The sequence below is a fragment of the Lutjanus erythropterus genome, chromosome 21 (assembly GCF_056507025.1).
Source record: "Lutjanus erythropterus isolate fLutEry1 chromosome 21, fLutEry1.hap2, whole genome shotgun sequence".
Lineage (NCBI taxonomy): Eukaryota > Metazoa > Chordata > Actinopteri > Lutjaniformes > Lutjanidae > Lutjanus > Lutjanus erythropterus.
The window spans coordinates 14237634-14262161 of record NC_139337.1 but is presented as its reverse complement, the minus strand read 5'-3'; the positions used below and the strand labels follow the sequence as shown (position 1 = coordinate 14262161).

At 39.1% G+C, this 24528-nt stretch overlaps 1 protein-coding gene across 1 annotated transcript in view; it reads right to left on the bottom strand.

Moving 5' to 3' along the window:
• Window positions 1-24528, bottom strand: part of LOC146307411 (uncharacterized) — a 130185-nt gene that overhangs the window by 98318 nt on the left and 7339 nt on the right. Inside the window, exons 4-5 of the mRNA XM_084710395.1 lie at window positions 8647-8717; window positions 1027-1150 (exon numbers count right to left, since the gene is read on the bottom strand). Coding sequence (XP_084566521.1) covers window positions 1027-1150; window positions 8647-8717 — 195 coding nt within the window. The remainder of the gene's footprint in view (window positions 1-1026; window positions 1151-8646; window positions 8718-24528) is intronic.

Genomic DNA, 24528 nt, shown 5'->3' with positions numbered 1-24528 from the left:
GTGTGTGTGTGTGTGTGTGTGTGTGTGTGTGTGTGTGTGTGTGTGTGTGTGTGTGTGTGTGAGTCTGTGCCAGAGGATCTATCCGTGCATCTGCATTGCAGACGTACCAGTTAAGCAGAAACACAAGCAGCAGAATGAAAAATATATCAACATTTGTTGAAAATGTGATTAACAGAACAAGCCCCAGTTACTCTACTTGTTTCTCTGAGGCTCTGTAATCACACAAACCACTAATTAGCAGCAGTGCAAATGAGTCAACTCGCAAGCAGCATAAACAAACAGTAACCAGCCAACACACACATAAACAACCAACAAGCCGGGGTTTACCACAAGCACAAATCTATGTGTGTGTGTGTGTGCATTTCTGCGAGCCTGTGTGTGTTTACGTGTGTCTTAACCATAAGCCACAGAAGACAGTAAAACAGCAGTGGGTATAATTTAGTGACACCCTGTAAGGAGGTGTGGGAAGGCCGTAAAAAACTCTCCCTTTTAATCCCGGCCGGCGACGCCATGTTTGTTACCCAGGGCTCTGAGATATGCTGGTAATTCATCACACACGCCTCGGCTTCCTGTTAAACCTGGCTGCACATGGAGCGCTTCTAGCACAGCTGCCAAACCAATATCGTAAAAAAAAGACTTCTCCACCTCTCAGACAGGCTTCTAAACAATAACAAGCACGCTGCAAAAAAAAATCACCTTAACAAGTCACTTAATTGTGTAGGCAGTGTTAGAACTGTTGTGAAAAAATCTACTAAAATGATAAGATTCTTTGTTTGCATTGCAGGCTGATTTATTTTAGGAACCTGTGACAACATCTCGAAATAAAGTCAGTCTAAGTATATGTAGGTATATTTAATATACTGTATTCAATTAAAGTGAATCAAAATCTTCCAGTATCTTAACCAATAGGTGGATTGTTTCACAAAGAAGTTTTAAGACTGGATAGAAGTCTGTACCGTAACAACATTTTCATGCTGTGATCCTGTAGTTTATCTTTTGTAATAACCTCAAATCAGGACTGTTTACCTTTTGCTTCTGCTGCAAATTCTCTTTGAGCTCCCTCTCCAAGTCAGAGATGATCATGTCTTTGGTTTGCATCTGGATTTTCAGGTCTTCTAATTCAGATGCAATCTGGACCAAGGAACCAGCACTATGGCAGAAAAAGGAGGGAGAGAAAAGCGAGAGCATGATAAATGACAAAGAATTACAGAAAAACTTAACAGGTTGTTGATGTTTCATGTGCCTAAATTGCTGCCATACACACTAGTACAATTTCCAGTGTGTGTATTGTATATGTTACAGATGTGACTTTAATTACAAGAGCCTAATCATCATCATGTGATCTAAATACACTACATGATCATATACAATTAACACCCAAGATAAACACATATGGTGATATTTACTGTGATAAAATGACAGAAATCTTACACATTAGAGACGTGTCACAAAACTAATCCTGAATGAACTTTGATGGTTAATTAAGATGTTTATTTAATTAACATAATGCTTTCTGACATAAAATAATAGATAAATAAATAAATAAGCAACCCACTATGTGAACAGGATGCAGCATTCATACACCTAATGATATCTTCATTGTTAATTAATCTGTCAATTAGGGTTGCAAATTTTGTGCATTTCCTTAACTGATAGTTGAAAATGCTAACAATCAATTAATGATTAATAATTCATACTTATTAAAATGCCAAATGCATATTTTTCTTATTTGAATTTTCTTCTCTTTCTTCTATTTTAAGTTACCTTATTCAACAAATCTCCACCAGACAAAACCATGTAAAATAAGGCACGATAGATTATTGATTAATTATTGTTTAATACAGACATCAGTCAAATTCTTAGCTGTGATTAAACGATCGATGATTTATTATTAACATCCTTCCTGTTGATCATTTTATTGATTGACTGATTAGTTGTTTGGTCCATAAAATATCATAAAAAGGTGAAAAATGTTGATCATTGTTTCACAAAGTCCAAGATGACGTCCTCAAATGTCTTGTTTTGTCCACAATCAAAAGGTATTCAGGTTACTGTCATATTAAACTAAAGAAACCGGAAAATATTCACATTTGAGAAGCTAAAATCAGATCATTTGGACGAATAAACAATGATAAACAAATCATTGCACCAACTCTGATACAATTTAATATGTGATTCAGAAAAAAAAAATGTAATTCAAAAGCAGAAAAGAGATGCTGAGCCTGGTGAAATTTGTGCTAGGTGACAGCAACTGGAGCTGTTATGTACGTCTGTGTGTGTGAGCATGTGTGTGTGTTTGTGTGTGTTTCCCAGCGGTGAAAATACGTTAACTCTGCCCAGACACCTTTCTGAGTCACCAGTGACAGCTGTCACACACCCGAGATGGAAGGAGGAAAAAAAAAACAGATCACACAGCACTCTTCACAAACACACAGACACGTACAAACACACACACACACGCGCACACACACAATTTCATATTTACCAGCAGCCTCATGAGATGAGTTATTCTGATGAAACTTTGCGCAGATTAAAAATGTTAAACTCACATTTGATCAAGCGTGTCTACACGTTCGCACCAAGCAGGGAAGGAAAGGCAAGATTTGACAAAAGTGACATGTGAGTGGATAGAGAGCGCTGAGAGTTAAATCTTTCACTTCAGGAAAAAAAAAAACAACTTTTCAGTCAAATGGAGTAAAAGCCACAGAGGAGAGTGTGAAAAAAAAAACTGACTTTAGATTATAGTCGGGTTCTGTCTCTAGAAGAGAACGGTAAAGTGTGTGTGCTGCTGTGCTACTAATTCACTTTCTATTCCACTCTAACTACAGTGTTCCTTTGTTATGAATTATCACTCGCTGAGCATTTCACTGAGAAAATATTTTTTAAAAAGACTCTACAAAAATTGTGTCTACTCCTAAGCATGCACTGAAGCCTTTATATGTATAGAAATGTGCAGACAAAGACAATCTTTCCCTGAAGATGCACAAATTTCAATCCTTAACTTTTTACAAAGGGCTGCTACAGCTGCATTATAATGTAATTTTTCTGATTATTTTAGGGTCTTTTAGATGGAGAGGAAAAGCTTGGTCTATTTATTAGCATTTTCAAAACTTATTTCCCTGTCAGTTTGGTGGAAAAATACTTAAATCACCCCAAATTTAGGAGAGATTCTTTGGAGACGAATGGTCTGAAATGGGAACAAGTTGAAAATCGAAAGAGGGTTCTGAATGAAAAGTAACTGCAGCCAATTTCATCCCTATTTTCACCTGCACAGTGGGGTGGTGGGTTTAGAGTGGCTCTGCGTGAATGTGTGAGTGTACAGGCATATGTGGACTACTGAGAAACGCTAACCAAGATAAGGGACATCATTTTGTCTTGGACGAGTTTTCTTTTCAAGAAACACACAAATACACATACACACAAGTTATTATGTAGTCAAAGAATGTAAAAAAAAAAAAAAATAGAAGAAGAAATTAAGCATAGTTTGTATTACTTAATGGTACATAAGGTTCTCTTTTCTGCACCATAAATGGATGAAACTGAATTTAATACTAGTAGTAGCTTTTCTGGTTCTTTTGGGAAATAAAAACACATATTCTGATCAACAAGTCAAAATGCAAATATATTCATGCCGCTCAAGGTGTATGTGTGCATATTAGGTCATGATTATGCATGTAACAAACGAGGCTTTATGATTCACTGTTTTGTTACAGCAGTTGTGCTGAACAAATGACACAATGTCGAACCAACAGATGAACAGGGAATTCCTATTTAGAGCCATAAGTGTTGTTATGATTACTGTGTGGACAGAGAGAGCAGGGCGAGTGAATGTGACCGAGGAGAGTGTGTGAAAGTGTGTGTGTGTGCGTGTATCACCGTGAGTGTGTGTGATATTAAAACAGGCTCTCGATATCTCAAGCTGTCACTCAGGCCTATTAGGCAAGGCTAACAAAATTAGTCATGAATATGCAGTAATAACATGCAAATTGCCACCCCTTCCCCCTGCACTGTGTGTGTGTGTGTGTGTGTGTGTGTGTGTGTGTATGTAAGCATGTGCATGTGTGTGTTTGCCCTCAGGGCTATAGACATTGGCTCTGTAAACCCAATTCTTTCTACATCATTACAGCAACAAGACATAATTCATAAGACAAATATAAACATGCATGTAGCCTGGCATGCATGCACATATGCACACACACACACACACACACACACACATACACACACACACACACACACACACACACACACACACACACACACACGCACACACACAGGACACATGTCCCTTGTGCTGCCCTCTTCACATGCCAGGGCTAACACACTGCAGGTTAATCATTTTTACGTCAAGGAAAGAGTTTTAGGGTTTCAGTGCCACGTTTAATGCTTAAACACACACACATTTGTGCGTGTGAGTACACAAACATGTAGATCGTCTGTTGCGTCTGTGTCCCCAGGGTGATGTTTGACACAGCCTGGGTGCTGCCACAGCAATTAACCTCCCTGTTAATGAGAAGAGCCCTGTCAAGCAGCCAGATGGCACTGCCTGGCACGCTGCCATCCACACACACACACACACACACACACAGGACACACACTACATACACAAATACACACTCACACATAGACATTCACATACACTCGCACATTAACCTGTCTCCCCCTGCTGTACACCTAACTGTTGCTGGTTGTCAGCACCCTCCCTCTTCACTTCTCCCCTCCATTGTCTCTCTATGGCTCTCCATCCTTCCCTTCCTCCCTCCCTCCCTCCCTCCATCTCTGGCAGCTGCTTATCCATGTCGCAGCACTGCAGATGTCACAACTCACCAGCTGGGAGAACAGCAGGGGAGGAGAAGAGAGGAGAACATTTGAGGGGAGAGGAGGAGTTTGTTGCATCTCCATATTTGACAGGGAAGCAACCAGCTGGATGAAGGTTTACAGATTGAAGCGTGATTGATTGAGACTTTAGATTTGTTGTGTCAAGATTTGTGACTTTTTAATTCAGATTGTAGCAGCAGAAGTAGGGTGCCTAGATGTCCTGAAAAATTCAGGACAGTCCCGAACAAGCAGTTGCCCCAAATCCTGTCCTTTTTGTCCATAAAATAGATGAACAACATATGAATTCATGAACATCTTCTGATCAATTCAGTTAAATAGGCTATAATTTCTGTTTTTGGTTATTAAAAATGCACTGATTATTTTTGTGAAATAGTGATGTGTGATGTGAATATGGGATATTTGCTCCAACAGCTTAAAGGAGAAATCTGTAATATATTTACTATAATAACACATAAAATGACCATTATATGTTAACAGAGATTGAGAAAATAAGGTGAAATACTTGCTTCTCTGACAACAACGCTTCCACCACAGTTTCCTCCTTTGAAATTTCTATTCCAGCCCATGACTTATGTTATTGTTTGCCAGTTTCACGTTAATTGGAGTTCAAATTCATGCCAAATGTCTGAGTGTCCGTTTATGAGTGGTAAGAAATTATCAATAATCTTTTAAAAGGAGTAGAAAAGGAGTTTATAATGGTTAAATTGAGCAATATGTTAATGGAGTCTGACAGGCAGGAAGGCAGGCAGTCACTGCACTTCAACTCCAGAGTGTGCATTTTCAGAGCAGCGGCTTTTGTTTTTTTTTTACTTGTTATTGTCAAATTACGATGTTACACTCATCTTGCGCTCCTGCAGTATTCCTGAAACCTGTCTGAGCTTCCTCGAGTTTGGGGAACAACTCGCCTGTATACTAAATAGGATTTAAACCTATTTAATGGACACCGTGCTTCATATCATCCTCATAATATGTAACTGCTCCTCATAATATTAATAACAAATGATGTTCAATTATTCTATTTTAATCCTTCTGATATGATGCGCCCACCCCAAACTCCCTCTCACAAATTTCACCGATTCTCACCAAGTAAGGATGTAGGGATGTTAGACATTGTTTCCACAGTCACTTTTCGCATTATGAATTTCATATATATCTCTTTATGTGAGTGTATAAATACGTGTACTGCATGTGTCCTGCACAGTGTGTGTGTTAATGAGCGTGGCACTTGGACGGGGCATGGCCCGCTGTGTACGCCTGTCTGCATGTCCACACAGCAGCCCACCAGGCCCGCGTATTGATCAGTTAGCTTGGCCTAATAGGAGAAGAGGAGCCTGACCTGAGAAAGTCAATATGGAGAAAAAGAGACATATCCTCCTCCTGTCCTGAGAGACAAGCGGGAGAGAGAGGGAGGGAGAGAAAGAAGAGATAGAGACAGAGATAAAAAGTAATGTGCATCTACTACTGTCCTTGCAAAGAAGAAGAAATTGGAAAGGGAGGAAGACTCTGGAGACTGTCAGGAAGAAAACAGCTGGACAATAGAAAAACAGGCAGAGCCATGAGGAAAATAATAATGTAACAATAATGAAGCTCCAGTCTCCTAAGCCTAAATATCTTATTACTTTTTGTTAACAAAGAAAAGTTTGGAGTTTCGAATTAGAACAGTTACACTGAGGGATACTGCCGGAGTGTGAAATAAGTTAAGTTCCTACCTTTCCCAAATGAGAATCAGAATATTCTGTCAAAGCTTCTTTTTTTTTTTTTTTACCTAACTAACTTTCAGCATTTGACTGCTTTTGGCAAAGGAAAACAGCACTCAAGTTAACTCAAGTGTAAAAAAAAAACTCTGCAGGAGATTATACTGAGGGAAAATAATTAAAAAATTGGAGGGAGATGGAAAATAAAAAACTGACACCCACTCACACATCAATACATCGATAGATCAATGTGTGTGTGTGTGAGTGTGTGTGTGCGCTGTAGACCATTTCAGCAGAAATATATAAATAAATCTGTAGATAAACAAAAAACCAGAGGAAATGGAAAAGTAGATAAAAGACTTAGGTTTCACCACGAACACGCACACATTTACACACACACGCACACACACCTGGCTGAGTGATGCTACCCTGGAGGGTGGCTTCAATCTGATGTGTTTAATGTTGACGCTGGTGGCAAGAAACACACACACTCACCCGCTGTTTCAACCTGCCTGTCATTTCATTTCATGAGACCTGATTTACTCATTTCATTTATTTCATTTTTTTTTTTATTATTATATGTGCAGCCATTTAAAACGCTCAAGGTGTGATGCAAATCCCCGCGTCTCTGACAGCCAGAGCGCTGACTGAGGATCCATCACGCCCTTCAGTGCCTTTCGCGGGAATGGCAAAGAAACCCCCGTACAGCCACACACTCAATTGTGCCACATTGTGCCAGACCACCAGTTCCTGCTTGGCTGGCTGCTTTAATTGGCTGCGCTGCAGGCTGTCAAACTACTGACTGGTTACTTGAGACCATATCTGGATGTGTTCTACTGACAGCTTCTGAAAAAGAAACAAATATTGATTGTAATATTATCCCTATGTTTGGAAAAAGGTGATTTATTTAAAGTAATCACACAAAACACTCAACCTTTAAGATGTAGTTTTTGACATAAATCTATTACTTTATATTTTGTCAGGGCAACATATCAGTGGAAAGTTGATGTGAATATGTAGTTAAATCAAAGTGTATGGCTATCAGGTCAGTTTGATTTCAGTCTTCACTGACAACTGGAATTACCGTCTCATGGTTGTATGCCTCCGCCAGTTTACATCCATGTCTGTCCAGACTCATATAATATATGTAGTGAAGACGAGTCTTAGTCTAATTAAAGTTAACACTATACTGACATGTATAATTCCAGTGAATAATTTCCAGCGATATCACAGTCTTGACCTTTGACCTTTGGGGTATAAAATGTCATAATTTCATCATTTTATCCCATTAAACATTTGTGTGAAATTTTGTCATAGTTCTCTAATCATAGTTCTCTAATCAGCTCGTCCTTGAATTCAAGTGGACATTTGTACAAAATCTGAACATTCCTTCAAGACATTCTTGAGTTATTACATTCACAAGATTGGGATGAAGAGATGGAGAGAGAAAAACATAATACCTCTGACCACGACTGTCGCAGGCAAAGAGGCACAGAGGCACAAAAGCAAGTTGAGCCTGATCCATCTCAGCTGCTGCTCAGCTCCGGAAGGCCAGTACTATACAGCCGATGCTAAACATATTGAAAATCCTCCCATATAAATATCAAACCCCTCCCTGGTCTGGCGAGCTCAGCTAGCGATGCAAACATCTGGAATATGTACATATGTATGAGTATGAAGATTTCGATTCAGAAAATGCTTCTTTCATTAGTTTTGTCAAAATGTGTGAAACTTACAATAAGAATCTGTCTTTCCAGAAGGGTCTAAAGCAGAAACAGAACAAGTCTTTAGGGGCCTTACAGCTCTGCATGGTGGGAAATATCATATAGGGATTTGCATATTGCCAAGGGGACAGTGGTGTTGCTGCGACTCCCTGAGGAGCTCAACCTCCCTAAGGAGAGACAGAGTCCCTGAGGCCAACTCTGTTACCTTCCTCTACACTGGGGGACCTGTGTATGTGTGTGAGTGTGTGTGGTCGATTCATGAAGTTATTACAAAGACGATATTAGTTATTTGAGTCAAGAGTAAACTTTTACTGTACAAAATATGCCTTGTTGATGAAGAGGAAGGCTGAGTGAATCATGGTTATTACAACATGTCTGGCTGTACATACTTGTGTGGGATGTGAGCCGCAGCTCCAACAAGCTCATCCAGCAACAGAGTCTTCAGATCGACCTCAGACACCTGAAAATGACACAAATGAAATCCTGATTATTGATTACCGATTATTATTATTGCTGATTATTAATTTGTGGGATGCGTACACAGAGAGCTGAGGAAACCACAGACGCAAAGTAGTTGAGGCAGCTGCCTAGAGGAAGAGAGGTTGAGTCCAGTAGTTCCTTGATTCTACTGGGCACGTCATGACTGTGCCATGGTTTTGATCCATCCTCCACATGGCTTCATGCCCCACCAGCAGCATTTCAGAAGCGGAGCATTTTGTTTGCCGGATTATGTTGACTTTCTCAGATTTTGCTAGTTTAGTTATTTTTCCTTGCTTTTTTTGAGCTTCTATCATGGGTAAATAGGCCACGTAGTTATATTGCTTGTTTATTGTCTGTTTTTACAATTGCAAGTCTAAACGGGGTCTTTTATTTTGAAAATTTGCCAGATTCTCAGGGCTGTTTCTGTGTCTGACTTCCTGCCCACTCAATCCACTATGAGCAGTTTGAGTGACATGCATCATAAACAGATGCAGCGCGTATTCTCTGCAGAAAAGAGTGGAGAGTCTCAAATGTAGAATGGCTGCATAAGGCTCAGGGATAACTTTATTTATGGGGTCACAGCGGCCTTGACTTCTGACATTTGACCACCATAATCGAATCAGTTCATCCTGGCATACAAGTGGACATTTGTGCCAAATTTGAAGAAATTCCATCAAAGGATTCTTGAGATATCATGTTGACAAGAATGGGATGGATGGACACATGGATGGACAGACAATCCAAAAACATAATGTCTCTGACCATGGCTGTCGCCGGCGCAGAAGCATAAAAAACAAAGGACTAGTCGAATAAACATACTGAATATCCAAATCCGATTCCACTGACAAAATCCTGGATCAGGCACAGCTGCGGTTGTACCAGAAATGTCTCCGATACTGCCTAAAATGGTGGTATTATCGGTGCACATGCAAGTCTATGCACAAAAAAAATTTAATAAGTGGTAAGAGTGATAACACCTGTTACAGAGGCCGTTATGCATGGATATGAATACAGGTGTGCCTTGAGATTTTGGCTTGCCGTTTGGGGTGCCTTTGGCATAAAAAGTTTGAAAGCCACTGTTCTAAGGCATTCATTCTCTTTAAGTATTTGCTCATGTTTTCAAAAGGTTTCACCGGAGCCAGGTCATAAAACAATGATAGCAATACGTAAAATTTAGGTTTCAGAATTGGTGTTGGGAAGGAGAAAGATTATTGGAACATCTTTAGGTACAGCTGTGTTAATCTGCAATCGACATGAAGAAGTCATGCCATACCAAGTAGCTTAATCTACAGTACATTACATCATAATATGGTCTTCAAAATGAAAAAATAATACTGTAGGACTTAGCACTTGTACTCGTTTTCTGAGATAGAATTCAGCTGTTTCACCCTAATACAACTTTGACATCTATTTATTAATTAGTCACTGCTCAATAAAGGAAAATCATTTTCTCAAGTGCTGTAAACTGTGATGAAGTTTGACAGTCCACAGGAGCAGAGGTGTTAAGTGAGTCCCTGACTGACTGTTTGGAATTTGCATCTTGATGACCATGGCAACATGGCGAATATGTCATGGGAAAAAGAACAAGAAATTAAAAAAAACTGTATAAACCACTGATAAAAGAATGTCTTGGCTTTCTGCTTTGCTTATTTTCCAAGCAGGGCCAACTGCACAAAATCTAATCAAAAAGCTGACAAAATCAAGTATAGAAGAAAAGATCAAAGATGAAGTTCGAAATTACTCTAACGACTTAATAATTTGGCTTTCCTCTTTAGGGGTTTAAAGCTAATATATTTGACGCAATAGTAGCACAGCAAGGACATTGAGATGATGAGTCCACACACAAACACACAGTCTTCTGTTCATTTTCAGAAGTACAACTCCTTGAACTCAAATAACCTTTGCCATTAGCCTGTCTGCCTGCGTCTGTCTGTCTCATTTTCTGACTGAACATTAGTCTGTGCAGGACGGGTGGGAAATACGGGTCAGAATTGTTACTTTGAGGTCAATTCATACTGTATCTGTACAAAAAGAGAACATAAAGAAAAAACACACATCATCGTAGCTAAAAAAGGAGAGGGAGGGTGGCCAGGCTTTTTCATCACGCAGTACTACTAAAGAGAGTGAATAAACACACTGACACAATGGAAAAGAGGGGCGGACAAGGAGTTGAAAAGAGAAAGAGGAAAACAGAGGTACACAGAGGGAAAAAAGAGTCAGACTTACAGAAAGAGTGAGAGAGACTGGGGGCTTGAGAGAAAAGAGAGAACCAGCAGTACTGGTGAAATATCGGCCACTCTATCGCTGTGGTGACAGGGGTCACTCCGGGAAAAGGAAATCAATACTGACAGCAATGACTCACAGGTCAACACAGCCCTGCGTGTGAGTGTGTGTGTGTGTGTGAGGGTATATGCTGTAAGTATGGACTAGTGTGTGTGCGTTTTAATTATGCATATGCTAGTGTTAAGTATGTGTATGTGTGCAACTGTGTGTTTGTGTGAATGCAGGGTATGGGGCAGGGAAATAATAACCAAAACACGCACACAAAAGCATTACAAAAGAGGAGCTGGGGTGGATGGAAAGATGAGAGTTAAGCCATCATATGTGACGTTAATATTTGATGCAGGCAGACTGACTGCCAAGTGGACACATCACTTTTTAGGACACCACTTTAAAATACAGGAAACAACAAATGATAGACTTGTTAAGTTCCTCTACCTCATTCTTGACTCTATCTTGACTCTACTGTAAAATCTTTTCAAAGAACTTGAAGAAAATACATTACTTGCATCTGGACACCTTGTGAATTGAAGAAAATGATAGAAAAGTAGCGCTTTCAAATTTTGCTCCATTTTTGTTTTAATCTGTTATTTTTTTCAGCTTTATTGCTATGACTGATATACAGCTGTAGGCACTGCAAAAGGAAGCGTGGGGTTTGGATTAAAGTGCAGCGCATCTTGAGACAAACAACAATGCACATAGCATCTTTCCACCATCAGCTGGACGATTTGTGACCACCTCCAAAAGAGAGGAGGGGAGCAGGGAAAAGAGCCATGCTAACCAAGCTTTGAACCTGATGCCTTGATTCCACTGCACGTCACGTCTATGACGCGGTTTTGATCCATCATCCTCACAGCTTACCCCATCAAGGGAAGCTGAGCGTTTTGCCCATCTGATTTTGCTGACTTGCTCAGATTTTGATGATTTGATCATTTTTGCTTATTTTTTTCTGCTTCTACCATAGGTAAGATATGTAGTGAACTATGTTTTTTTGTCTGCTTTTATGATCAGGAGTCTATATGGTGGGTTGTTTTTTTTAAATATTGACAGGATCCTCTATATTGGACTTCCTGCACAGCTTGATCTGCTCTGTGTAGCTTCACAAACAATCTCTCAAAATAGATGCATATTATCCACAGAGCAGAGCAGAGCAAAGAGCCACTTCTGGGACGAATTGCGGTGCTGCTAATGGAATCACAAGTATTGTGTAGAATGGTGACAATCAGCACAGCCAGAACGCAACTCGGCTAATGTCCGGCCAGGTAAAATGGACAAAATGGGACTCAGGCTGGCCAAGCGACAGGAGATCAGAGACTGTGCCCACATCTAACAGAAAACTGCTTGAAGTCAATGGGCAGACCACGTTTTGAGCTGACAGAACGCATGACTCCGGCAGGAGGCGGCTTCTGTGCTTACATCAACAACTCTCCTTGCACAAATAGATAATGCTTCCGAGATGTTAAGCTGTTTGATGTAAAAACGTTAAACAATATTGTCACTTTCTTTCTATCGTATATAATTATTATTAATTATTATAACCGTGTTTGATTATCACACTTTGAAAGACTCATGATAAATACTGGGTGTGTTTTGCGTCAGTGAAAATACTGACATCAGAAAGGACATCTCGCCAATAGTCACTATGATCATAATATGAAATTTTCATACTGTTTCGTCTCTATGTATATATTGTTTTATTTTATTTCATTTTATTCTATTTTATACTTTGCCCAATTATATTAGATTTTAAGTATCTGTATATACAGTATGTTCTATAATGTGTGTAGCATGAAGGCACTACAACTTCCATTTCGTTGTGCAACCCTGTGTTATATGATGGCAAATTAATTACCTTGATGCCTTAATGTTAAGTAAAATCTCTTATTAATTGAAATAAAGTGGGTTTAGTTGTGTGTCTCCCAAACACACATTAAGACACACAAAAGACACATAATTTTATCCCCCACTCACAAAGCATTCATATTACAATGCAGCTGCAATGTGACAATGAGAAGACCTGGCACACGTAGAGGTCAGCGGCTAATATAGCAAGTCGTGTGAGTGTTTGCGAGCATCAATATGTGTGTGTGTCTGTGTATGCATGCCTTATATACCCTTGGGTTAGCAGGAGTTACGACCCGCTTACATTATTAAGGTGAGTAGTAGGCTGTGTTATGTATGCCTAAACAGCCAGTCCATTCATTACAGATGCAATCCCCTAAGTACATGAATAAGCACACAGCCTAGTCTCTCTCCGTGTGCTTCTCTGAACTGTAAAGGAGACAAAATATTGGTGTGATGCAGAGCGCTTTAGATAAATCAGAAACAGGAGCAAATTAATAATAAGGAATAAAACAACATTAGCTGATTAAGTATGTATGGCAGAGTGGCGGGTGTAATTTACAGGCAGCTAGGCTGGGTGTCCGGAATAAGGTCTCATTACGGATCACAGTGTGTGTGTATTGTGTGCGACTGTGCGTGTGTCTGTCCATCCCGTTAGTAATCCGTCACCAGTGGTCTCAGCTTTATGAAAAGGCCTGCAATCTATGATAATGAGCCCTCTGAAGGTTATGACCACGGTAGACTCATTTGTTAGAGGGAAGGCTTACGTGTATATGTGGGTGTGTGTTTTTGTGTTTATGTGCGTTTATGTGTAATACAACTATACTATTAAAGAGTGTTGAGGAAATATACTATTAAAGTAATGGTCAAAATCAGCAGAGTGCATGAGTGAGAGGGAAAGAAGCACAAGAGTGAGAAAAACAGAGAGCGCATTACATGGACGTTGCATCACATCACTTAGTTTTCTCACTCAGTTTTAAGACAAACAGAACAGGCATATGCAATACATTCTTACAGAAGGTGCTCTGTCTATAACAAGCAGTACTGATACTTCCAGAGTGATCACATCTCAGTCTCCGGCAGAGGAGGCAAGGATGTGGAAAATAGTCAAACAAAACCTGTCACTGTGGGTCTGTTCACTGTTAGACACCGGAGAAAAGACTGTAGTAGTGGCAGATGCAATATAACAGCTGCAGCAGTAGCAGTATAAGTACTTGTTAGAAATAAAGGTGCCAACTAGAACCATGAAGGGTTCTTCAGCTTCTCCCCGTTGGACAACCTTTTTGGTTGCTGGTAGAACCTTTTAAAAAGTTTCCACTTGGGGCCCTTTCAAAGAGTTCTACCTTAAACCCAAATTAAAGGGTTATACATAGAATCATCTGTAAAAGGTTTCACCCAGAACCACTTATGAGAGGTTCCACAGAGAACTCTTCTATGGTGTAATGGTTCGACCCATAACCCCGTCTGGGGGTTCTATGCGGAACCTTTCCATCATTTAAGGGTGATAACAAGAACTCACCCTGGGGATCTACTGGGAGCCTGTTTGATATTACAAGGATTTCATCTAGTACCAACACAGAAAACAGTCATTCACAGAATTGGTTCACTTTCTCTCCTCCGCTGTCACTTTTCCTCTTTCCTTTCCCCCTCTGTTTCTACTTGTTTGTTTGCAGCCTCCAACCTCCTCACATTCTCTTGTCTCCTCCTGTCTCATCCACTTGCCCCTCACCCACGCCTCCTCTCTTCCCTGTTCTTTTTTTTTCTTCCCCACCTCACTTTCGCTTTTCTCATTTCTTTTCTATCTGAAAATAGCCACCCATTTACGCAATCATTCCATTTTTCCACTCCCCTCCATTCCTTTTGTCTGGAGCTAGGTCAACTGAAAGCAACAGAGGAGAAAAAACAAAAGCAGGAACACGCGTGTGCGTGAGTCACCAGATCACAACAGAAAGCAAGGAATGGGGGAAAAAAAATGGATAATGCGACTCACAGTGATGGTGACTGGAAGGAACATGCCAGCGTCTTGTTCTGCTATGTCAAAGCTTACATGTTTGGAGTGACTGTGTACTGAAAATGTGGGCTTTAATTTTGTCCAGCGTGAGCTTGATGCAAGTGTAAAGTGATGCAACTATTACAATACGAGCCTACATGAAAAACACACAAAGATTGCATTCAGGGCCTTTTTCTGTGCCATAATGTTACCGTATGCCATCGAAATGCACTATATTTAAGCATACAGTATTTACACACACAAGTTTATTCCATTTTTCATTCTGTGTTCCGACAGTTTCTTTAGGCATTTTCTGAAAATATATTTGTCCTGTTTATACAGTCTGCAGAACAAGAGCTGTATTTACAACAGTGTTGCAAGACTTAATTTGTAAGGGTGCTCACAAAGTCATCATGTTTCAAATTCTACTGGCAGCCACTCTAAAATGTAAAATCATAATTGCAGAATGATTGATAGAAGGTATCTAAACTTTTACTTATGTCATAGTGAAGAGATACCAAACTGGTTTATAGACTATGCAAAACGTTTGCACAAAAAAGTTTTTTTTAGGAACCTCTGTCCACTGGAAGAAGCATTTTTACACAGAGCTAATGGTGTGCTACCCTGATTTTATGTTGCGCCACAGCTAGCAGGCTCAGTCTGCAAGATATTTCACAAAATGCTAAGGCATTAGCATGGTAGCAAGGCTGCAAATAACTTTAAAGATCCCCTTCAGACATGTATTAAAACATAAACAAATAGTCTGCTTGGAACTAGGGATGAAACAGTTATCAGTAAACTGCAATAAAATTCCTGGTGATTAGTATTATGGCTTCAATTTTCATTTATTATGACAACCATATTTCATTACTGTGCTTTGAAAAACTCACAGTAACTCCTATACAGATTCAACCAAAGAATAACACTGATAACCATGATATTTTTGGCCAATATGATTGTGAAATTAAGCTTTTGTACTGTTTCATGTCATCTTGGAACAATTATGTGTGTCTGATATGTTATTTCCAAAAAAAAGTACAGGCAAGTTTCCAGATAAAATCCTTACAACCTATCTACATCATTAAAAATCAGAGAACCTATGAATATGCATTTCATTTCTAATGTTTCCCTGCTGGACACAAGATGTCTCCTACTTCACAGTTCAGTCCATATGTGCACTCTTTCTGCATCACACTTGGAAAAATTGCACACTGAACCAGGATTGACTTCCAAACTTGTTGCGATGTCACAAATCATGGGTTCGTAGGCCTGCCCAATAAAATCTGATTTTCAGAGAAACTTTCCACTTCGAGCAGATAAATGTGAAAAAAGCCTTCAACTGTCAAACGCTGCATGTATATCATCCTGCACAGCGAAGCTAAAACATCCAGCTGTAGGAACAATAAGAAAAACATATGCTTGAGTGGTAGAGGACTTTAACTTAAATATTTTAATATCTCTTTCTGTTTTTGCAATTCATTGATCAACTGTTTAGGTAACAGTCATAGTTTCACAGTACCCAAAGAGCTCAAACGGTCATTATCTGACATTCACTTCACACTGATTAAGGAAAAACTGAGAAAATTTGCATTTTTATTTTGTAAGTGACTTAAATTACAAATATACTCATTTCTGAAAGTCAGCTAATCAATTAATCCACTGATTGTTTCAGCATTATATATGCTGTAGCAAATCACAATCATACCAAACACAGTAGGTGATTTTAGTTTTTGTGTTGTCCACAAAACTTTTGTGCTAAATAAATAAATAAATAAAACAAAAGCAAATAAAGGAATTGCCATGCAGGTTGAGAAGCCACAGTCATCCTGGTGTTATCAGACAGACTAGTTACAGTTCCATCCTGTGGCTGATATATTAACAAAGGTTTACAAGGGCAGAGCACTACATATGTAAGTTTGGCCTTATGGCTGACCTTACAATGCACTTAGTATCCTGTACAGGGAGTAATGCTGCAGCCACTCCTACAAGCCATTTATTCCAGCTAACGACCGTCAAGCGCTCATAAATCAGCATTAGGAACCTCTTTCGCCCTCTCTCTCTCCCGTTTAGTGTCCCCTGTCTTTGGCTCCCTCCTTTCCTCTGATATTTTCTTTCTCTTTCCCTCATGCTTTCTTGTCTTCGCCCTTGTCCACTCAATTTTACATTTTACCTCTTAGATTTTGCCGTCTTTAAACTTGCAACTCCCACCACACCACTTGCTTCCTCTTTGCCAGCGCATGACCATCTCACCCTATTTTTGTCCATCTCATTCTCTCTTTTCACATAACTGCTTCCTTGTCTTCTGTCTGTCCCCGTCTGTCTGCCTCTCTTTTTTTGCTTTCTTTCCTCTTGCTCCTCACGTTTTTCCACCTCTCCTGTCTTTATGTACTGCTCCTTCTACCTCCTGCCATCCATCCTCTCTCACCCTGTCCTTCTGAAAATTCCTTTCCCTGCAGATAGAGACGGCATTCCTGAAATGTCTAACCTAGTATTGGCACCTCTATTGATTTTAATTAAGCTAATTAGTTCATTATTTGAAGGTTCAAACAGGGGCATCCATTACGGCATAGAGGGAGACTGGGGGATTGAAGGGAGGGGTGGGGGTTCTTGAAAGGGTGGGGGCAGTGAAGTTAATATGGTAATGAAGACGATCAATTATCACTCACAGCAAAGTCATTAACAACAGCATTAGCATAGTCAACCATCGCAACCCCCTGACCTCCCCTGCTCTGTCTTTCTCACTCTCACTCCCACCGGTCTCCATCCAAGCAGCTGCTACACAAGCAAATGTGTGTGTGTGTGTGTGTGTGTGTGTGTGTGTGTGTGTGTGTGTGTGTGTGCAGGGATAAAGGTCACACAGTTCAGAGACTGTTTAATGCAGACCTGACTTGAGTTTCCACCTTCTCTCATTGACTTGAACAGAACAGTCACTACTACACAGGGTCAGCCAGGTTTTGGAGCAACTGCGGCCAAATCATGAACGCTTTACAGGCTACCGTTGTACTGGTCCAATCCAATATCGATATCGTGTATTATCAAAACTGCAGTATGGCCAAGTGCAATATCCAAATCATAAAAAGCATTTTTTTTTTTTTGTCAAGGAAAAATATGTGACAAAACATCATTATAATGAAGTACTGTAGAGCTGCAGAGATGCCCCGGCTTACAAATCTTGTTCTCCAGATGTAAGAAATAAGTTTGTTTGGTGCAGACCTCAACAAATGTCATGACATTATGAATTTTTAATGAAAATGAAACTCAGGGTGCAAAAATGACCAATCCCACTAATCGGGAATCATATAACAATCACAATATTATTTTTTTAACCTTATCTTGCAGCCCTAGTATCAGGTGCCCATACTGACATAATTCACTTACTGGATATTTGAGTAGTGTCACCTATCCACGCACCAATCACCTTCGGCACCCTCTATGCCCCACCCCACACCTCATCTCACAAGGAAAAAAAAAAAAAAAAAAGACCACAATGGAAATAAGCTTCCAGGCTTTATTGTGTTTTTATCCTTTTGATTTCTATATCTGGGGGCATTTCTGGCTAGAGGGGCCTTTTTTATATTAATGATCAATAAAGAATTTCAATCAATCAATCAATCAATCAATCAATCAATCAATCCAGATTGCACAGTCTGATGTTTTGAATAATTATAAATTTATAATAATGCAATTTAAAGATTTAAAGCCCACAGGCAAAATGTTGTAGCACAAATGCATTAATCATTCAGTAGTTAAACAGTTCTGCAAAGATATCCAGCAGTCCCCATATTATTTTTTGTCTCCCAAAACACTATGAATTAGATGTACAGGTGAAGGTAGCGCTGGACTATGAACCTGCCATAATGTATGAAACAAGTGTAGTCAACAGTGTACTAGTAACAGCTGGCTCACTTAAAATGTCCTTAGTTTGGATATATTTTAGTCTTGAAACAGAAAAGCAAGACCGCAACTTATAATGTGTGAAAAGTCAACATTAGAGTGAAAGTTATGTACCAAACTCAGATTTTTTTTTTGTCAAATCACATTAGGCCATTAAATACAAACATTCATCTTTTTTTAGTTCTGTGTGCCACAGTAAGATTCTGATATCAGCCTACATGAGTATGTTTTACCAGTAAAAGTAAGTAAGTTTCAATGCCTTTCGTTGTCATCTGTGATGTGAAAACATCAGATTTTTGCACATTAAGATAAAGTTAAAGTGTGCATTCAGGAATAAAATCTCAGCGCACCGCAGAGCATCTCTCAGGCCCGGCTGCTGACAGCACTGTCATCCAGTGCAACGCTTCACCTGCACACTCTGTGCTCCTTCATGCTGTGAATTAAGGGTTGGTGACTGCTGGAACAATAGAAAGACTTTCAATGAGTTTATTTTTTTTCTGGTGATTTTGATTTAACCTGATAGAAATTATGTTAAAATTACAGTTTTGCAAAGGGAGTCTGGTTAGGTAGGCGAGAGCAGTAAAACAGCTATTTAAAGTTAAACGAAACATACTTAAACAAACTTAGTCTGTAGCGATCCTTTCCACAATGTTGTCAGACACTGATAATAACAATCTGAGCCCGTCAGTGGCAAAAACAAGCATCACCTACCCTGCAGTCTTCGTGGTACGCTGGGGTAAAGTGGCTGACAGCGCATCAGCTGCACTGCAGCTTTCTGTCACTCTCCTCTGCTTCCATCCCAGTTAGCTTTTGCCATTTGTGGCAATTTTAAGACTCAGTTTTAAAGTTTACAGCCTATCATGCTGTTACATCGGTCTGTGTGAAATGACACAGCTAAAAAAAAACACGAGCTGAGATTTATTTACAAAAGACTAATTTTACCCTATCTGTTAACCATCAGCGCATGTCACGAGAATTTTTTTTGCATGCAACAGGTAATATAAAAATATACTTCTGATTCCTTTTCTTCATTGAAATGTTCTCCCTGTACATTTTTGTAAACTCCTTCCTGTTTAATCCTGTTTTTTTAATCTGCACTGACTGATAAAGGGAAAAAAATGACTGCTCAACTGAGGGGTTTAGGAGGCAGCCCTTGTGAAAGTTGTGCTGCAATGTACAATACTACCAATTTAATTAAGCATTGCTATCAGTTATCAGTATCAGTATAGACAGATATCCAAATTCAGCTATTGGAATTAGATCTTCAAAAAAGTGGATTAGTGTATCTCTAATATAGGCTAATAGATTCTAAAATAATGCTTTTAGAATTAACCTCACTAAACTGCTGGGAAAAGAGGTGTACATATATTTGGGACATGGAAGCAGACTGAAGCTTATCTTAATGCATCTGTACAGCATGTGTGGTTGAGAGAAGCTAACCAACTGTATGAATTCAAAAAGTTGAGGTCATTCTGAGAAGAGGCCTGTTCCGTTAATTCCATAAAAATTCCTCTTTTGCAGATCAAAACCGTTTCATCCAACAGCCATAACTTACTGAGTTCTTCTTTTATGTACTGTTTTGTTGAACCACAGTCAGGGAAGCAAAATGGGTCTTAAGAGTGCTGCTATGGAGGGTGTTCCACATGACAAGAAAAATGATGTCCTCATTAGCATGGATTAAGTCATGAGACCAATTTTCTCATTTGGTTCCTGAGCCTTCAGATTTTAATAGCCCCTGTTCTGTCGTTTATGGGGAATGTCATAAATAGTCACTTTGTGAATCACACACAAAAAAATTGGAGACTCTCATCACAGCTGGAGATATTCCCGGCATTCAGTTAGCAAATTTGTAGTCGACACTTGTTATAACCTAGTTTTTTCTTCTCCGATACAAATAAGACAAAAGAAATTAGGTCTTCTTTGTTAACCCTCCCTTTTATAAACAAGAAGAGCTAACAAGCATGGCAAATAGGATACTTCCAATTTAAGCAGCAGCAAAAAAAAGAATACTACACATCTACAGTGCAGACGGAGTGTCTGAAAAATGTGTTTACTAACATGTGGGTGCTTTGACTGTGCCTGGTATGGTAATAATTTGAGAACTGTGTGGGAATGAGTGAGATGAGGGGATGAGTGGATCAAAGACAGGGCCAGTGATCCCAAATGATCCCTACTGATCTGTCCTGATCTACACTGATCCCCCTCAGGCCTTCACAGTCCCCCATACTACTCTGTAGGCCAGAGGCTAAACTCTGGGAATTAAAAAATCTACGCAACAGACAACGACACACACAAACTGTGCATACAACATACTCACACACACACACACAGAACAAAATGTGCAAAATTCAAAAGACACACGAAGAGACATCAACGGGTGGACGCAAGAAAACACAACAATACACTTGAGACGTGAGGAACCAAGACATAACAGGGCAGAAAGAATAAGACTCAAATCAATGTCGTGCACGTGTCCAGTATGCTGGATGAATCGTGTGTTCAAGCCTGACCAGATCTTTCTTCTCAGAGCATAAATCACAGACACTTCGCTCCAGGCTTGTCCTCTGTTGATTCAAGTCCTGAAGACGTCAATAAGATTAACTTAATTATTAGAGCCAAATGACCGACAAGCAATGAGCAAAATAAATACAATCATGTAAAATCCATAACATTTTTTTAGGTGTACTCTCAACCTGCTTAATGTTTTCTAATTATGGACTGAAGAAACTTTGATCTGAGATCTTTTGATCTGACGGACGAAAGTTCAGATTATGAAAAATATGGGAATTTACAACAGGAAGCATCAACGATTTGGAGAAAATTCTTTCAATAGTTGTTGAGAATCTTGAACAGATGATAATCACAATCAATTCCAGACAAAAGAGTTCGACATACAGACCAATCAACCTTCTTGCTACAACCTGCTGACAGTGTGGCAAAAACACAAAACAACTACATTCATATTTGCCTGGTAATTCAAGTAGTTAAACGTTGCCATTCTTTGTGCACTTAAAGCTGCTGTAGGCAAAACCCGTTATTTTGTAGTTTTCTCTTGGACTTTTATTACAACATGCTGAAAGATTATTATGGAATTTTTGCCCAATTATGCCTAATGTAAACTACCTACCCCAGGCTTTACTACTGAAACTACAATCAGTTTGGGGCCAGAAACTTTTAACATCACTTTTATGCTTTTTTACTGACTGATGGACTTCAAAACGGACAAACCGAAGCTAACCCTCCTTGCATAAATGGTGGTGTGTTAAAATTTTTTGGGTTTACATGTGACCTATGAAGAATGGCCACTTTTTGCAATGCACTCAATTGAGTGGCATTTATTTTTTGCTGGCATGCAACTTTTTTGTATTATATTTTGTTTGAATTTTGTATCACATGAAAAAAAAAGATCATATTGAAAATGTTTCAATATGATCTTTTTTTTTTTTTTTTTTTTACAAAGCAGATAAGCAAGATAAGCAACTTACATTAACCTAACTAGATTTCTTCTTAGAGTATCTTTGCTGTGTCTCATAATTGCATAATAGCTTTTGCAAATTTATGCTTTCAACATAGCTTTCCCAACACTGTATTAAAGTAAAAAAGGTTATATGTCTCAAATTAATAGCGAGTGCTTTATTCGTCCTCCAACTGACGTTGGCAACCATCTGGCCAACAAAAGTGTCTTCAAGCGAGATACTTAATTCCTGCCAGCTCCAAAAGTTGTTCTGTAGCTGCCCTTCTGCCTTTGACCTGCCTGGAAGAGCACAAATGGAAAAAACATTTCTACAGAGATCAGTAAAGTTCCAATTTCACTGCATTGTATGATTATTAATCCTTAAGCTGCCAAAATGACTGTCTAACGAGAGCATAACCCAGAAGACTGAAGGAAATGACTATGAGAAACTTTTCCAGAAGTTTCCCAAAAACTGCTTGGCACTTCTAATAATGCTTTTTATTGTAACCAAATGACACAAAGAAGGTTCAGCATTTTCCATTCATTTTTTCACTACATGGAAAGCTAGTTAACTGTAGGACTGAAACTCTACATCCTGCCTCTAATACAGATTCTCAGAGTGAAATAATGCTGTTTTAGAGTCCAGCTGCCACTGGAACGACTAACTATACATCCACATCCATAACAACCTGTGTCAATGAACACCACACTACTAGTAAGGCCTGATGCAACATGCGACTTGAACCTACAGGTTAAAATGATGTTCGGTATTATTCTGAAATTAATGTTTAATTCATGTTTGTATTGTATGCGGGGAACAAGATGATGCTCTATCCGTCTGCCTATGGATGATAAATTGACAACAGGCTAATTGCAGCAGTCTAGAACAGAGAATACAAGCCTTGGATTTCATGATATTATGACCACAAAACAAACTCTGTTTAGTGTCCATTACAGTTCAACCCTATTGTGCATCAACAAGACCATACACTACGATTCAATCAGACGTTAGCCAAGCTCCTATTACAGAGCTCATTGCATCGTTTACATGGTGGAACGGTCCATAAGTAGCTCTAAATGCTCTTCATTTGATTGGATTTCACATTATGGACATCAGAGCAGAAACACACTGTTGTCCCCTGACTATCCTAATAGACTGTTGAGTGAGCCAGTCCATTTGTTTGTATTTGTTTACCAATCTAGACCCTGAAAACATACAAAGTAACATAAACAGACAGTGAGAGCATCGTTAAAGACGGGTGAAAATGGAGATTCAAAAGCTCAGAAGATGGGTCGATAGGATGGTAGCAAACTATTAGGTTCTCTCACACTGTGTCTCTTTGGCTGCCAAACGAAGCTGTCACTGTCACAAACAATAAGAAAAATGTGCAATTGGATGAACTGAAGGACTTTTGACAACTAACAGAATGTCATTTAATCCGCTTTACAAATTGTTTCTTCACCTATTCCCCTTTAGCTGAAAGTTTTTAATCTGCAAGAGAGGGGCAAATAAATCGATAACATTATTGATAATAACACAAATAAAAACTAAATAAAGTCTGGACATTCTCACTGTTGAGCAGGCATGTATTGTGTTATGGTTTGCAACAAACATACTGTATATTGTACAGCCTATTCACTAAAGGCATCTGAGAAAGCCTTGAGGAAGAGAAACTGTGTAGATGCTGGTATTTTTTGTTGCTAAAGCAATGTCATTGAAGAAAATTAAGTTTTAAATTGATGAGAGTTAAAATGGATAGCTTTGAATGTTGAGAAATGCAAAGCATTGTATTACATTGACCTTTGTGCTTAGTGTGGAGAGCACACAAAGCTAGCCCTCTGACCTTCTCCATAATAGCAGATAAGTACTTAGATGTATAATAGGCCATAATTACTTTTCTGTGTGCAAAATCCACTCAGAAGAGTGAATATTGATGGAGGCCTGGCCATAACTGAGATGGAACAATACCTTAAGGTCACTACATCAAGTGGTGATGATGTCTTTATAGACATGCCTTGAGTTGATGCAATCTTGAAAAAAAAGAAAGAAAGAAAAACACTTGGGTAGAGCATTTTTCTACAAAGCTTTCCACCTCCAGTCTGCTAAGAATGAACAACAATTTGTGGTTTCCTCAGAAAATGATTGGAGCCACAAACTTAAAAGATAATAACAGAGGGCCTTTCTCTGCTCGACTCTTTTTTCAGTTTACATGCAGCTTATCTGGAAGAGCTCGGTGTATCTTTAACACCAGGTCTTAACAAAGTATTTTTGCCATTGTGTCCAAATCAGCTCCATGCTCATTCTAATTGCTTTTCTATATTGCTATTATT